General features: G+C 38.6%; 1 protein-coding gene across 2 annotated transcripts; it reads left to right on the top strand.

The window, feature by feature from the left end:
* Positions 1-2,740: 2,740 nt before the first annotated feature.
* LOC120528015 (protein S100-B-like) lies at positions 2,741-8,063 on the top strand. Of its 2 annotated transcripts, none has more exons than XM_039751985.1 (3): positions 2,741-2,995; positions 5,226-5,409; positions 7,836-8,063. In XM_039751985.1, the coding sequence occupies exons 2-3, from the start codon at positions 5,248-5,250 to the stop codon at positions 7,965-7,967; spliced, it is 294 nt and encodes a 97-aa protein (XP_039607919.1). In that variant the 5' UTR covers positions 2,741-2,995; positions 5,226-5,247; the 3' UTR covers positions 7,968-8,063. The 2 variants fall into 2 exon arrangements, with proteins under 2 accessions (XP_039607919.1, XP_039607917.1); XM_039751983.1 differs by lacking the exon at positions 2,741-2,995 and adding an exon at positions 3,362-3,402.
* The last annotated feature ends 9,090 nt before the right edge of the window (positions 8,064-17,153 follow it).

Genomic DNA, 17,153 nt, shown 5'->3' with positions numbered 1-17,153 from the left:
TTGCTTTTGAATTCTGTTCTTGGATTATGGACTGGATTTGTTGGCTTTTAAGACGACTCGTTTTTGCTCCTGTTTTTTCTTCCTTGCCGGTTTTGTTCTTCTTTTTCACCATTTATTAAATTTCTTAAATATTAGGGAAACTTGTTTGTTGTTTTTGTTGTACTAAAAACCAAATGTTATTGGGGATCCTATTGAGAATTTTGAGGTTTTTGAACTTTAGATGCCCGGACCCCATTTTGGGTGTAGGTATGTGTTAGAGATTTCTGCTTCACCTTCCATCTGGGACGCCAGAGCTATGAAGTGATCTGAACAATTTATGAATCAAATTAAATAACTTTCACTTTCTCTATTTGTTGTTCACATGTTTTTTCATAACACCAATGTTTGTATTTAGGTGATTTAGTTAGCTGAAGGTCGAGTTACGATGACCCATTGCATACCACTTTAGTTTTCACTTGATTTTTCTTGTTATTTAAATGAGTCATTTTTATCTATAAGAATGTCAGTTAAAACGAATGGATCATTTATTGAGTCCCTTATAAATAAATACTCATTGAGCATAGTGGACCTCAGTTTAACTGGAATACTCCAATTGGTAAGAAAGTAAATATTTTATTCTCATTTCATGATTTTTAGTCCATTAATCCATTATCAAATCCATCGTATCCTAACTACAGGGTCACAGACAGGGGTCTGCTGGAGCCAATCCCAGACAACACAGGGCACAAGGCAGGAAACAAACCCCGGGCAGGGCGCCAGCCCACTGCAGGGCACACACACCAGGGCCAATGCAGCTAATCTGCATGTCTTTGGACTGTGGGAGGAAACCCAAGCAGACACGGGGAGAACATGCAGACTCCACGCAGGGAGGACCTGGGAAGCGAACCCGGGTCTCCTAACTGCGAGGCAGCAGCGCTACCACTGTGCCACTCTACTCCATTAAATAATAATTAATTTTTCTTTTACATATTTATAGAACTGCAGTGGGCTGGCGCCCTTCCCCAGGTTTGTTTCCTGCCTTGCACCCTGTGTTGGCTGGGATTGGCTCCAGCAGACCCTCGTGACCCTGTGGTTAGGATATAGCGGGTTGGATGATGGATGGATATTTATCGAATTTCGTGATTTTGACTCCAATAAATAATAATTTTTCTTTTGTACATTTACAGATTTTCCTAATATTCTGGACACAACTGGGGGTTGGGCGCCAAAGGCGCCAGGGGTGCTTGCCCCCCTAGTAATGATATAAATGCTCTGTTTCTTAATAACTATGGTTCTACAATGACATCAGTCTTTGTTTTTTTTCTATTACAAAAATCCCTTGTTTAAGAAAATAAATAAATAAACAAGTTTCTCATGTAAAAAGTATAAGTCTTTTAATTTGTGCTTAGTACCACTCTCCTCATGTGCCACTTTAAACATAAAAATCTACAATGAGTGGCAATTCTAAATTGGTCCCATTTGAGTGAGAGTGGGCCTGACAACAGGACACCACCCAGCTCATTGGTTGTCCTTAATGTTGGCAGGATAACTTTACATTTCCTTGAAACCAGGTATGATTCACGGCTAAGCTATGGGCTGCGTGTCTGCATAAGAAAGTAAATTGGAATGTCCCTGATGCTTGTTGCAGTCTTCCTATCAGTAGGCTACAGCTACACCCTCCGCTATACTGGAATAAGCATGATAATAAAATGGATGGATGGATGAATCTCTGTAAATAAAAGAGGTATATGGATAATAATAATAATAATAAATTACATTTATATTGCGCATTTCTTACTACTCAAAGTGTTTAGACAGATGGGAACCCCTTCAACTACATTTTGTAAAGCACTTTGAGCTAATATGAATATGTGCTATATGTTGATTGATTGATATGTGCCAGTATGTTCACCACACATTAGCGATTAGAAGGTGAACAGGTGAGATATAGTTAGCCAATTAAAAATAGGGGATGATTAGGGAACAAGAATGAACCAGGCCATAATGGGGAATTTAGCCAGGACGTTAGGATATACCTTATTCTTTTCAAAAGATGCCCAGTGACCTTCAATGACCACAGAGAGTTAGGACATTGGTTTTACGTCTCATCAGAAAGATAGCATCATAGTTACAGCACAATGTCCTCCCCGTCACTGTGCTGGTGCATTGGGATCCCCACACAGACCACAGAGTAGCTCCCCTTGCTGTTCTCACAAACACCTTAACCAGCAGCAACCCAAGTTTTTCCTAGATGATCTCCATACTGGCTGGGCCAAACATGATGACAAGATATGATTCTCATTTATATTACACTGTGATTTGACTTAATTCAATGAATCTTCATCTGCGGTATAAAGTATTCCAAACACAAGTGTGGAAGAACACATCAGAATAATGGAGGAAGGGCAAGCTGAACAGTCTCCGTGCTCTTAAATTGGGAAATGATTAGGTGCTTGTGTAAAACAAAAGCAGTGAACATCTGGTCTCACAAAATGAAAAATCCAAACCTGCAGCTTTATGCTAATGCAAACCATCCTACAAGCTGGCAGTTTAGTATCTGTTGTTGGCCATGAGAAGTAACAAAAGATCACTAAAAGAGCCCTGGGCCCATTGAGCTGAGAGGCAATGACTCATTTTAGAAGGGTGTTGCCCATTTGTGCAGGGAAGGCTATTTAAACCCAAAGCAGCCTGGAAGCTCCACCTAGCTGAACATTTATCTACTGCTTCATTTGCAAGGTAAGCTCCTCTCTTCCTCTTCCTTTGCTCAAATGGTGCTTTGCCTTAGGAGTTTTCTTTTTCCACTGCTTCTATGTTACTTTTTTCATCTGCTTGTAGTTAGTTAGATGGCGGTTGGCTACGTGCTTTGCAGTCAAATAGTAGGAAGCTTTCTTACATTTGAAATCTCAACCACAGGCAAGCTAGCAGCCTTGATCTGATATTTCATCACAGGAAATCTACAGGCTTATTGCAGAAAAAATTACAGAAAACCCCCAATAACAACAGGACTGTGCATACGGTATGTAGGAAAGCTGAAGTGTCAAGATGAAGTGTTTTATTCTGTCTGTTTAAGAAACTTTAGGAAAGTGAATGTCATAGGCACAGAGTAAGCGTAATTATGGCTCTGTGGTCTCGTAAAAGTATGCGTTCAGTTTTGAGCTCTCTAGAGAGCGCCTTTAAGGTCTTTTTCTGTTTCCACATTGAAATCCAAACTGAACGCCCACATCTATGGCGATCGCTTCATGAAAAACTGTTCATTTCACTTTAAATTTGGTGCTCTATTGCATTTATAGTGTTGTCGATAATTTACTCTTTTCTGTTGAACTCTGAATTGTTGAAGTTGCTGTATTTCTCCCTGTCCTGTGCCAAATGAGAAGGATGCAAAAATATACACAGCTTCATGAGGAAATCCAAGCAAAGCCAAAAGTAAGCAAAAGTGGGAGGGAATATTTAGTCATTTTCCTCTATCCCTCCCACTCTTTGGGATTTGGAGAAGAACTTGATTTCTGTTTCCATGCGTTGATGTTCCAGTAATCTGTATTTCATATTCCATTAAATTTCAGTTTGAATAATAAGTGAGCATTGTGTCTTTCTTAGCATAAACATTGATAAAAAGGAGGCATTTTCTAGTTTTTCAGTAGTCACATTTTATCTTCCATTTGCTGCAGGTGTGGCCTTTCTTCCATTTTGTTTCGTATTTTTCTTAGAGAACACACTCTTTCTTTCTTTCTTTGAAACATCTTTGGCACTGCTTGCTTTGTGCAGCTTTTGCCGTTCTCTCCCATTCGGATCATTTTTAAAAGAAGTAAGACTGAGTGAGCAAGAATTAGCCTCAGGCTCCTCCAGACATGCCACGCCTTACTTCTGTCCCACATAATTAGGCCATTTTGCTCCTACCAGCATATGTGCGTCACTCCCTGTGCCGGCGCAATTACTTAAAGTAAACTTGTTTACTGCATTTGCTTTTTGCTTTAATTTGTCACCGTATTTCACACCCATTTCCTTCTCTAAGTCATATAGTAGCCACATATGCATTGTTTATAAATGTCTCTTTAAACAGCAGTGAACATTGCTGCACTAACCATTATTGTATTTGTTTTAGAACTGCTATTTGTGATCTGGCACTGCTCTTCAGTTTTAACAAAGCACATTGCCAGAGACTCTTATTTCTTGTATTAAGGCCAAAGGAATTCTCCTTCTTTTTGTACTTGCATTTTTTTTTTTGTGAAATAGTCTACTGACTCCTGTCATAATTTGTGTTTTTCAGGTATATAGTTTGACTCTGAATTATGCTGATTTGATTTTATTTTATATTTCTTTTTCTTATTAATTCAATAACTTCCTGAGAATGCCATTTTTGGAATCCTAGTTCCATGGTATGTAAACCAATGGAATATGTCACTCAGTGAACACAGAAACAACATGGTTTAGCCACTACCTTGAACAACAACAACAACATTTATTTATATAGCACATTTTCATACAAACAGTAGCTCAAAGTGCTTATGCGTATTGAATGAATACTTTTTTCTGCATTCACCACACCACAATAAAAGCCACTTCGTTTGGTTTTGCACTCAACTGAATAACAATAGATAGAAAAAAAATTTCATATTTTTTAGTCTGAACTATTTTGAGTCAAGAGCTGCAGAGTATAAGAAGTGCCTGAGTGGCCTGTGCTGAGCTTTCACTGATAATAAGGTTAATCCAATGTGGTTTCCTTTTGTAGAAAGACCAGGTCATGTATTTTGGCAACGTGAAAATATGTTGAAGTTAAAATTCAGTGAACATCATTGTACAGTATGTCCAGAATAAGTTGCTATCAATCGCAACTGCAGCAACATCTTTTTCTATTAAGTTCAGCAACATTCCCAAGGTCATTAAATGTGCAGTAATTTAGGCTCATGGGGGCCACTAATCTTGGCAACACTGGGGGCAAAGCAGGAACCACCCATGGACAGGGTGGCGGTCCATTGCATGAATCACTGGTTATTCTAGACTTTTCAGCTTAAAGTGGAACATGAAGAGAGTGGTACTAACAGCAAGTTAAAAGACTCATACCTTCACATGTATTTACTTATTTTCTGAGATCACAGTACTTACAAAAATGATAGGATTTTTGTAATAGAAAAAAAGCATCAACTGTCGTCATTGTAGAATCATAGTTATTAAGAAACAAAGCATTTATATCCTTACTAATCAAATCAAAATGTATTCATTACTTATTTGTTGTTCATTTTTCATATTAGGTGTACTTCATTTAAATTCACAATGGCACAATCAAAAAAGACTGAACTGACCAAGCTCGAAAAGGCCCTTCTCACTGTTGTTGACGTATTCTACAAATATTCAGAAAGAGACGGTGATGAAAAAACACTTTCCAAAAGTGAAGCAAAAGATCTCGTCAATAAGGAGCTGCCACACATCCTGGGGGTAAGTGCCCTCATAGGTAAAAATTTGGGACAAAAAGGTGCAACTAAATTAATGTAATTTTGTGTTAACAGGGATTAGGGATGATGGTGAAACTGTATGACTCTATGGAGGATGATGATGGTTAAAATGCAAACCATGCAGTATACAAAGAAGGATACAAACTGACAAGTACATAGGAACACCACCCTAAGGCCCCATACAGATATAGAACATTGTGCTATTACATGTGTATATTATTTACAACAAGAGAGGAGACAGGTTAAGCAATTTCTCTCATGTAACAGAGGGAGTCAATGACAGAGAAAGGGCTCTCAATGTTGTGTTTGCAGCCTAAAATGTAATCCACTAGGCTTCTTCTTAGGAATTGAAATCTTACCTAGAAGTATCTTATAAAGAATTGTTATAATGGGGTAACAATTAGGGAACATTGAATAGATGAATGGAGAGGAGTATGTTCACTTGTGCAGTTTATTCTGTGTGGCTAAAATTCACACACATAAATAATGAGTGTAGGAATAAACATACATTGACGAGAAACAGAATGAGTTGATATTTTCAGCTGTTAAACACATATGATGCATCTTAATAAGTGAACGTAACATTCATTACATAGTGCCTGTCATAATTTACTGGAAACTGAATTGACTTTTCTCTCACACAAGTTATGGCACATCACATACAGTACTTGGGATCAAACTCTAGTCCTTTCACTCTCAGGTGTGTGACTGACAGGACCCACAAGCGGGTTATCCAGATGATTACATTCAATTTCTCCAAAAACTGAATCTCACTTCTTATATACTACTAGCAGCACTTGTAATTGCACCCACAAGTAACAAAACTATCTGAGATAAATACAATATTTTATAGCCCCTTTAACTATTTTCAGTATAATCTGCATGGAACATACTATCATTTCAGTAAAATAGGCCGTCATGTTGGGTATGGTTGCAAGTTTTAATCTCACCTTCCTCTCATCTAAAGATATCCCACGTCTCACACCAAACTTTTATATTATTTAATTGCCTGTGACTTCCATCCAACCTGGGACCAAATCCTGGTATATGGCCTGGATCTAAATTAACCTAAACAAGTCAGAGGAGCTTCTATAAAGTATGTGATGTTCTATCTCAAATTAGATAGAGAAAAAAAGTTTATGAAAGGACCAGGAGAATGAGATGTGGGCAGAAAAGATGAGCCAAGTTCAAAATCTAAAGATCAAACCAATCCATTGACAAATCTCAAACATTACCCAGAAATCAAAGTCCATAGTAACCAGCAAAGTTTCTGATAACAAAATATAGCAAAGAAAATGTGCTGATGACATCAAAGATTGCAACCTCCTAGAGGACCTTGGGAAATGTTGCCATCATAGCAACTGAGCACACTGAAGCTCAAAAATGGCAGTGCCCACAAGTAAGCAATCTGGCATTCTGTCATGATAACTAAACAGCTTCTAAAATGAGACAGATAAAAATTATTTCCTCAAGGTAGAAACTTCTGACCAGACATAAATATCGACCCAAATGGTCACAGAAAATGAATACAAATTTAACAAAAACTTCCCAGCAATGTAAAACTCCCATGTGTCAAGCACAGATAAAGTACGATTTTTACGAAAAATTCAAGAGTCAAATTCCAAATCTAATATGACAGATTAGTTAAAATCTTTAAAGAACAATAATTTTAAATTATCTTGGCCAACTGGAAGAATCCTAAGTCTCTATTTTAAGTCAGTGGGTAACTGATGTTATATACAGAGTGCTCCAGATCTAATTATGCAGATCCAGATCGCCTGAATGACTTTGATTTATGTGGGGACCATTCCAGTTTGGCGCAAAGACGATTCTTCATGTCGTCAGTTCGCACACTTCTCCATTGTCTGGGATTTTTCAGGTGATTTTCTATGTAATAAACTTAATAAGTTATAGCGTAATGAAAATTGCATAATTAGATCTGGACCACCCTATACTATTTGAAATTGGAAAACATCAAATTCTCACGTAGAGGATCTGTACAAATCTTTTTTCAAAACTGGCAGGATCTATTCAATGACATTTTAGAATAAGCATTTAAATTGAGGAAGCAGGTTCTTTCTCCTAATTTTTATTCTGTTTATTTTTATTCATTTATTAATTTATCTATTTACTTATTTTTACTAGTTTAAAGTTTTACACTGCTGGCCTAGCTCTCTTTCTCACGGGTCGCAATTAATTTGTTTCAGGCTTAGTTTTGTAAAACTAGACTTGTTTAAATGGAATGTTATTTGATTTGAATAAAATCAATAAAAAGCAAAAAAAAAAAGAACAATAATGATTTGAAAAAATGTATATGTTATTAGAGATGTAACTGGAAGGTGTCTAGTACCATGGTAAGGCCTTCTTTATGATGCTCTGTTGATCACCTCTACCCTTCTCTTTAAACAGAGAAACAACGATGAGAAGTCTGTGCAGGAAATCATGACTGATCTGAATAATGATGGAAAAATGAACTTAAAAGAGTTTTCTCTCATGCTGATGTCATTGGCAGTGGCTTGCGATGAGATGCAGGAGATTTAGTACAAATGAATGCCAGGCTTCACATCAAAGGATCAGTGGTTTTTGAGTACTTCAGTCTGACCAATCTAAATTAAAAAAGATATCAGATTTACCACAGCTAATCATTCTGCGTGTCTTCTTTTCCAAATGTTTTGCTTCATTGTGTGCAAAGGTGTCAGGTGTTCATCTCATCAGGTAACAGTCACTTCAACTTCTATAATTTTTGTTTTCTTTTCAACTTCGTGAGAAACTCTGACCACAAAATCCTGACATTCTCATATATATTACTTGGCTCTAAATTTCAATCTATGCAGGAGACGTGTTATAGCACTTACTTGAACCATTCAGAGCACTGGAGCCCCACGCACAATATTAAGGGGTCTAGGCAGTGTAACCTCCCTAAATATACACACCTTGTATTAACAAAATCTAATAAATCTAAGAAAATGTTATGATTGTCTCTGTACATTGTGCGCCAGCATAACTGACATGTGGAAAAAATAAATCAATAAAAAGCATCACGCCCCATTCCACACACTTTACACACTTTATTAATAATAGAAATGACTGTATTTACTTATTTCTATGCATTTCTTTGTATTATAGGATTGCATAGTGATGCAGTAGTTAAAATTGTTTTTCATGCTCTTGCTCAGTCTGTATGGATTTTTATCCACACACATCCCATATACATGCAGGTTAGATTAATTGGCATCTCTAAATTGGCCCTGTTGTGTGTGCAGTAGACTACAACAACAACAACAACACTTATTTATATAGCACATTTTCATACAAAAAAATGTAGCTCAAAGTGCTTTACAAAATGAAGACTACCATCTTGTTGGGTTTTTCGCCATGCTGAAGCAGACACTGTCTCCCTGTGGTGAGCCAGTTAGAATGTTGGTGGTTGGCTGGATATTTTGTGTACACTTCACATTGATCACTAAATGAGATTGTGGTAAAAATCTAATGGGTTAGAATACTCTTCAGAGTCTGTGTTCCACAAGAATCCATGTCAACAATGCTATGAAGCCTGCCATTCAAGAATGAGCCCCACATAGAGAGTACTTCTTCACAATACTGCAGTAGTCTTACATCAACATGTGTACTGGGGTAGATCTAGTGAAAAGGTAAGTCTTGGGTCTATTTCAGTAGCATGAACATATGAAACAGATGATCCCCATGGAAATGAAAGTCAGGAGCAGAAGGGCAGCATAACATAAGTTCTAAACGCATCAACTGATAGCATTCATGTAAGCTCCTTGTAATACGTAATGAATTCTTGAATGACTATCAGCTCCAGGGATCTCCTTGTTCACACTAGGTACAATGCAACTGTACATACTGTATATCAGTATTGTCAGGTATATTTGCTAATTTCCATTTACTTATGTGAATGAAGTTAATTTTTTTCCTTTACTGAATCTAATGATTCTTGATATTTTTTGTTTGTAATTGTTTCTGAATGCTAACAATTGGTGCTCCCTGTTATGTATTAAATTTGATTATTAAGATGATGAAATCGTTTCACCACCATTTTCTTTTATCACAATCACCATCAGTTTATGTTTTGGTTTCATGAGTGCTGTCATCTTGTTTATAATTTCTAGATTTGTCCCCAATTATGAAACAGGATATTGCAGCACAGCAATGTCATAAAAGATATAGACACCCAGGGCTCCATACTCAAGTGTTTGGATAATTCTAGAAACAGTCTATGTGTGCATTTCATTCATTTAAAAACTCTGGGTAGGGAAATCTTATTTTTGGCTTTAAAGTTTGGTTCCTTTTGACCCAGGCTATTAATCCTTGTTTAGGTTTTCACAAAAGAATCTCATTGACTGCTTGTTATTGAGTCTTAGCCTGACTTCCTACCATTTTTGCCAGTTCACTTTAACATTTTGATCCGTCAGTCTTTTACTCTTTTCTTTTCTTTTCTTTTCTTTAATTAAGTACACTTTCCATCACTGTACACTTAGCACTGATGATATCCCTATACAAAAGTAATCTATAAAAGTCACATAACGAGACCAGGGCAGCATGGTGGTACAGTGGTCAGTACTACTGACCCTAGAGCCCAAGTCTTGTGCTCATGCATCTACCTGGCTACTGTCTGTATGGAGTTCAAATATTTTTCCCTCATGGATTTCCATTTTTTTTTTTTTTGCATACATTGTAAAAGATGTGTAGGCAAGGTAGATTGGCAATAATGATATGAGAGTCCAGCTGAATTCCCTTCACCTCAGGTTTGGTGAAAACACAGGAATGTTCAAGATTTTTTCTGAAATCACCAAAATGCATCAAAGTCAATGGAGAAGAATTAACTAAACTCATTTTGAGTGTATCATAATGGTGCAATGGTTTTTGTGGTTATAAGGACTAGGGAAGCATCTGTCAACTATACTGGACTGATATTTGTGCCCAAAAATGTGACCTGAGCTGTGAGGTAACAGTGCTAACTACTGCATCATCATGCCTCCTGGTGATAAGTTATATCTCCCAAGCTCCTATCACTTCAACTAACTAACACCCACAGAGCCAGTGATGGAAAGGATCAGCTTTATGTACAAACCGGATTCCAAAAAAGTTGGGACACTAAACAAATTGTGAATAAAAACTGAATGCAATGATGTGGAGATGGCGAATGTCAATATTTTATTTGTAATAGAACGTAGATGACAGATCAAACGTTTAATCTGAGTAAATGTATCATTTTAAAGGAAAAATATGTTGATTCAAAATTTCACGGTGTCAACAAATCCCAAAAAAGTTGGGACAAGTAGCAATAAGAGGCTGGAAAAAGTAAATTTGAGCATAACGAAGAGCTGGAAGACCAATAAACACTAATTAGGTCAATTGGCAACATGATTGGGTATAAAAAGAGCTTCTCAGAGTTGCAGTGTCTCTCAGAAGCCAAGATGGGTAGAGGATCACCAATTCCCACAATGTTGCGCAGAAAGATAGTGGAGCAATATCAGAAAAATTGCAAAGACTTTGCATCTATCATCATTAACTGTGCATAACATCATCCGAAGATTCCGAGAATCTGGAACAATCTCTGTGCGTAAGGGTCAAGGCCGTAAAACCATACTGGATGCCCGTGATCTCCGGGCCCTTAAACGACACTGCAGCACAAACAGGAATGCTACTGTAAAGGAAATCACAAAATGGGCTCAGGAATACTTCCAGAAAACATTGTCAGTGAACACAATCCACCGTGCCATCCGCCGTTGCCAGCTGAAACTCTACAGTGCAAAGAAGAAGCCATTTCTAAGCAAGATCCACAAGCTCAGGCGTTTTCACTGGGCCAGGGATCATTTAAAATGAAGTGTGGCAAAATGGAAGACTGTTCTGTGGTCAGACGAGTCACGATTCGAAGTTCTTTTTGGAAATCTGGGACGCCATGTCATCCGGACCAAAGAGGACAAGGACAACCCAAGCTGTTATCAACGCTCAGTTCAGAAGCCTGCATCTCTGATGGTATGGGGTTGCATGAGTGCGTGTGGCATGGGCAGCTTGCATGTCTGGAAAGGCACCATCAATGCAGAACAATATATTCAGGTTCTAGAACAACATATGCTCCCATCTAGACGTCATCTCTTTCAGGGAAGACCCTGCATTTTTCAACAAGATAATGCCAGACCACATTCTGCATCAATCACAACATCATGGCTGCGTAGGAGAAGGATCCGGGTACTGAAATGGCCAGTCTGCAGTCCAGATCTTTCACCTATAGAGAACATTTGGCGCATCATAAAGAGGAAGGTGCGACAAAGAAGGCCCAAGACGATTAAACAGTTAGAGGCCTGTATTAGACAAGAATGGGAGAGCATTCCTATTTCTAAACTTGAGAAACTGGTCTCCTCAGTCCCCAGACGTCTGTTGAGTGTTGTAAGAAGAAGGGGAGATGCCACACAGTGGTGAAAATGGCCTTGTCCCAACTTTTTTGGGATTTGTTTGTTTGATCATAACATGAAATTCTGAATCAACATATTTTTCCCTTAAAATGACACATTTTCTCACTTTTGTTCCGTGATTTATGTTCTATTCTGAATAAAATATTAGAAGTTGGCACCTCCACATCATTGCATTCAGTTTTTATTCACGATTTGTATAGTGTCCCAACTTTTTTGGAATCCGGTTTGTACTTGAGGGCTGTCACTACCCAATCTGTGCTACATAGTGAGGAGCATACAATGTTAATCCAACAGTGAAGACACGACATACAATAATCTAAGAAGAACAACAAAGTGCTTTCACAATATGCTCCTTATAGTCAGTTAATGTACCATCCATCCATTTTCCAACCCCGCTCAAATGAAAATGTTGCAAAGTACTAATTGGTTAGTGACATCAAGCATAATTATATACACTATATGTTATTTATTCACACATGAACAACAAAGATCGGGCAGGTAGTGCAGATCAAGTAGTGACATCCCGATTCCACATGACTGCTACAGTTCTGTGATGTCACACTGGACTTGCAAACCATCATAGTGTGCCCAGGAAAGAACATTTGCCTAAGGCAGTCACACTGCAGATTTTCAGGAAAAAAATTCTATTAAAAAGGTCACTGGTGATCCCAACAAATCCATTGCAAAAAACACTTGGGCAAATTTTGCAAAAGTCTAACCTGACTTGATCCATGTATGTGTGTGTATGAGAGTTTATCCTGTGATGGACTAGTGAATAATCTAATGTTGGCTCCTGACACTGCTGGAATTGTATTTAAAATGTTCCTATGCATATGAATTGGATTAAACAGTTGAGAAAACAAATGAAAGAGTCCCATTGTGCCTCATTGTTTTAGACAGGTAACATGAATGTATAAATGCAGTTACAATGGAAGAGGGACTTTCACTGCTCTTTGCTCAGCTTGCAATTTAATGCTATGCCTTCACAATGAATTGTGCATACTTTACCAATAATCTCAAAAACACATTTAGAGTGTTTTATAGGGAGACCATTTTCATGATTATTTCTGTAGAGAAAAGCCAAGCAAAATGACACCTTTTATTGGCTAACTAAAAAGATTACAATATACAAGCTTTCGAGGCAACTCAGGCCCCTTCTTCAGGCAAGATGTAATGTAATGATTACATCTTGCCTGAAGAAGGGGCCTGAGTTGCCTCGAAAGCTTGCATATTGTAATCTTTTTAGTTAGCCAATAAAAGGTGTCATTTTGCTTGGCTTTTCTCTACATTCATAATGGCTAACACGGTACAACAACCTATGATTATTTCTGAAAATTCAAAAGTATCCAGCTGCACACAGCTGTCAAACTCTTTCACCTATTTACGGTTGGACCTTTTTAGAGAGGCGAACTGGCAGTAGCGACAAAGGAGTTTGAAAGGAGCATGACAGGCTGCCTTTTATTTTCACAGTTAGAAATGACTGTCAGTGTGTTTATGTGCAGTTTCTATACAAATTGCAAATTATCTAGTGATGAAATAAGGAGTTGTTGTTTTTATGCTTCTTAGCATGCACAAGAGTGCCACATTCTCATTCTGGGAGGAGATTGAAAATTGGTATGGAAAATGGTAAAACAAGGCAAATATCAAAGTTGTAATTTCCATTAGGGGTCATAACCAAAGTCAAAAATCACCAAACCACTAAACCCAATACGCAAACTGAAGATAAAAAATGAGGCGATTCACAGGACGCTTGCAAACTCTAACTGCCACTATGAAAGTTTTTTGTTGGTTGTATCCAGAAGCTTGGACAACCAGGAGACATACAACAGTGACTGTTATACCATGAAGATGGTGACACCATGTGCCTTGACTTCCAGTTGTCATGTGGTAGCAATAGGAATGGAAACCATGCACAAACACTACCCACAATGGTGGGGCACATAAAAATACAAAATGGTGACACACTATGGTGCAAAATACTTGGAAAGGGTCTTACATCAACAGACTAATTACAGGAATATAGTCAATGAACTCTAATACTCCAAAAATGAAGAACATAGGAAGATACATGGAATCAAAAAAAAAAATTTCATAATTCCCAATCATAACAGGAAGGATTAACAAACACAGGCCTATCAGGAACTTTCCTTCCTCCAAACAGGCAAGAATTGTTCCCAAAAGGATATAAAGAACTTTAAAAAACAGAGTTTAAATATCTGGCTTAAAGTTAATCCATATCTCCCATCTATTTCCCTAAGCCTGAACTCAACTTCATCAGCAGTTAACCTGTTAGTTGCACGTTCTGTAACAAAACGCACCATGTATCACATTCAAATTCCTAACCTATAAGTCTCCCCACCAGCTGCCAACAAATCAAATAAAAACTCCAAATGTCTCAGAACCATTCCTTTGTTCTCCTTAGGAAGACACCGAAGAATTGTCATTTGGACTAACATCCAGAAAGGTTATGCTAAATAAGTAGTTTGTCAAGAACCCCCTACTGGTCACAGAGTGCCAAGCCCCTCAATATCATCCATCTTCCAAACCACTGAATCCGAACACAGGGTCACGAGGGTCTGCTGGAGCCAATCCCAGGGCACAAGGCAGGAACCAATCCTGGGCAGAGTGCCAAACCACCACAGGACACACACAAACACACACTAGGGCCAATTAAGAAACGCCAATCCACCTAACCTGCATGTCTTTGGACTGTGGGAGGAAACCAGAGCGCCCGGAGGAAACACGGGGAGAACATGCAAACTCCACGCAGGGAGGACACGGGAAGCAAACCTGGGTCTCCTAACTGCGAGGCAGCAGCACTACCACTGCGCCACCGTGCTGCCCTCAATGTCATCATGATTGATTCTAATCAAACACATTTTATATGATAATGTAGCAAAGTATTTTGAAGCCTGCTAAATACAATTCCAGAAAATAAAAAGAAAATGATGTATTGATTACTTGTCTAACACCTTTAATGCAAGGCATCTTACAACATTTCAGACAATATTTATTACATTTCTTTTTCCAGTAGGAGCATGGGCAGGTCAAGCTCATGATCATACAGTGTCAGGAGTGGGATTTGAACCTACAACCTCAGAATTTGAAGTTCAAAGCCGTCTTCACCACACCACAATGTCTGAAGAACATTTAAGAGATACAGAAAGTCTACCCTCTGAAGGAATTTCACTCCATAATGATGGTTATGCACACTTACTTTGTCCATTAAGCAAACCAAACTGCCTCTGTCATATCCCTGTGTTGATATTTAATCACTGGCACCTTAACAGCCACCTGCCATAGAAATATCTGGAACACTTACAAAGCTATAGCCCTTCCCCTGCTTTGGTGACTGAGACCAGATCTCTTTGATCCTGCGTACAGACACCTAATAAAATGATTCAAATTAACAGTAAGAACAGTGAAAATATAGTAAGATTGAGCAGAATTGATGCTCCAGGACAATTCCAATTGTACCTAGTAGAATTTGTCCAAAGCAGAAACCAATGAGGGGACACAAACTAACTTAGAATACTTCCATCCATTATCCAACCCGCTATATCCTAACTACAGGGTCATGGGGGTCTGCTGGAGCCAATTCCAGGGAGCAAGGCAGGAAACAAACCCTGGGTAGGGCACCAGCCCACCGAAGGGCACACACACACCAAGCACAATTTAGGATTGCCAGTGCACCAAACCTGCATGTCTTTGTACTGTGGGAGGAAACTGGACTACCCAGAGGCAACCCACGCAGACACGGGAAGAAAATGCAAACGCCATGCAGGGAGGACCCGGGAAGCAAACCCAGGTCTCCTAACTGTGAGGCAGCAGTGCTACCACTGCGCCACCGTGCCACTCCACTTCTAATCAGTAATCAGCTATGTCAGCAAATGTGTTGATGGTTCTGTAACCACCAGAGAAATAAAGCCACAACCTAATCAGAAACCATAAAGAAACAGTTAAGTTTATTCCCTGCTACAAGCATGTGATGTATTGCTTAAATCTGGCAGCTAGGAGGTGCTAAGAGTACCCAAGTGAAACATCAAAGATGGCATCTAAAATTCAAACTAAAAACTACAAGAAACAAGATTACTTCAGTAAAGACATTAAACCATGACATGTGTGGATAGGTTTTCAGGCCAACACGAGCAATCGGATGCCTGCTTGCCAGATACAATACAATACAATACAATTTATTTTTTGTACAGCCCAAAATCACACAAGAAGTGCCTCAATGGGCTTTAAGAGGCCCTGCCTCTTGACAGCCCCCCAGCCTTGATTCTCTAACAAGACAAGAAAAAACTCACAAAAAACCCTTGTAGGGAAAAAAATAGAAGAAACCTTGGGAAAGGCAGTTTAAAGGGAGACCCCTTTCCAGGTAGGCTGGGCTTGCAGTGAGTGTTAAAAAGAAGGAGGTCAATACAATACAGTACAATACACAGAACAGAACAAATCCTCAATACAGTATAAAAATAAAAAAATTAGAAGTACAGAGTAGAATTTAACAGTAGATGATATCAAATAATATGATTTGGATTTCTGTTCTAGTATCAGAATGTAGTTTAAGTTAATTTGTTTTGGTTTCAACAGATGTTTTTTTTCATATTTTTGATTCTTGTTTTCTTTTTTTCACATCTTCGCGCCCCCCACCTTTTGTTACTACGCGCCCCCCTAGGGGGGCCCACCCCACAAGTTGAGAACCACTGCGCTAATCCAATGAAAGGACCCCCCTTACCATGATTCCTTTCGATCCTCCATCAGGGATGACTTTATCTTAGGCAGGCAAAACAACTTGGCAGGTGGGCTGTGGCACCAAGTGCCACATTTGAGTACCGAGAAGAGAAACAGAATAGGTGAGGGTTAGTATCAAATTATAACTATCATGTTACTTATGTTTTAGTGCTAATGACTAACAACAGAGATGCAGTCTGTACAGTTAATCAGCAGCTCTAGTCAGGATATGCTAAACTGAAGTAGTGAGTCTTCAGCGGGATTTAAGAGCTGAGACCGAAGGGGTATCTCTTATAGAAGCAGGAAGACCATTCCACAGTTTAGGAGCCCTGTAACTAAAAGCTCGACCTGCCACTGTTATTTTATTAATCCTTGGAATCATTAGCAGACCGGCATCTTGAGATCTTTATGTGCACTCTGGTTTGTAAGTCATGATAAGTTCAGACAAGTAAGCCGGACCTTGGCCATTTAATGCTTTATATGTTAAAAGGAGGATTTTGAAATCTGCCCTAAACTTAACTGGGAGCCAGTGTAAGGATTTAAGAACTGGAGTTATGTG

Source organism: Polypterus senegalus, chromosome 1 (genome assembly GCF_016835505.1).
Source record: "Polypterus senegalus isolate Bchr_013 chromosome 1, ASM1683550v1, whole genome shotgun sequence".
NCBI classification, from domain to species: Eukaryota; Metazoa; Chordata; class Cladistia; order Polypteriformes; family Polypteridae; genus Polypterus; species Polypterus senegalus.
The sequence above is the reverse complement of the archived record's forward strand: the minus strand, read 5'-3'. Positions and strand labels throughout refer to the sequence as shown.

Excerpts from the sequence above, each read along its gene's own strand:
- LOC120528015 (XM_039751983.1), top strand. The coding sequence starts at position 3,377 with ATGAGGAAATCCAAGCAAAGCCAAAA. Across the intron at positions 3,403-5,225 it reads AAATCCAAGCAAAGCCAAAA|GTGTACTTCATTTAAATTCA; the intron begins GTAAGCAAAAGT and ends TTTTCATATTAG. Across the intron at positions 5,410-7,835 it reads AGCTGCCACACATCCTGGGG|AGAAACAACGATGAGAAGTC; the intron begins GTAAGTGCCCTC and ends CTCTTTAAACAG.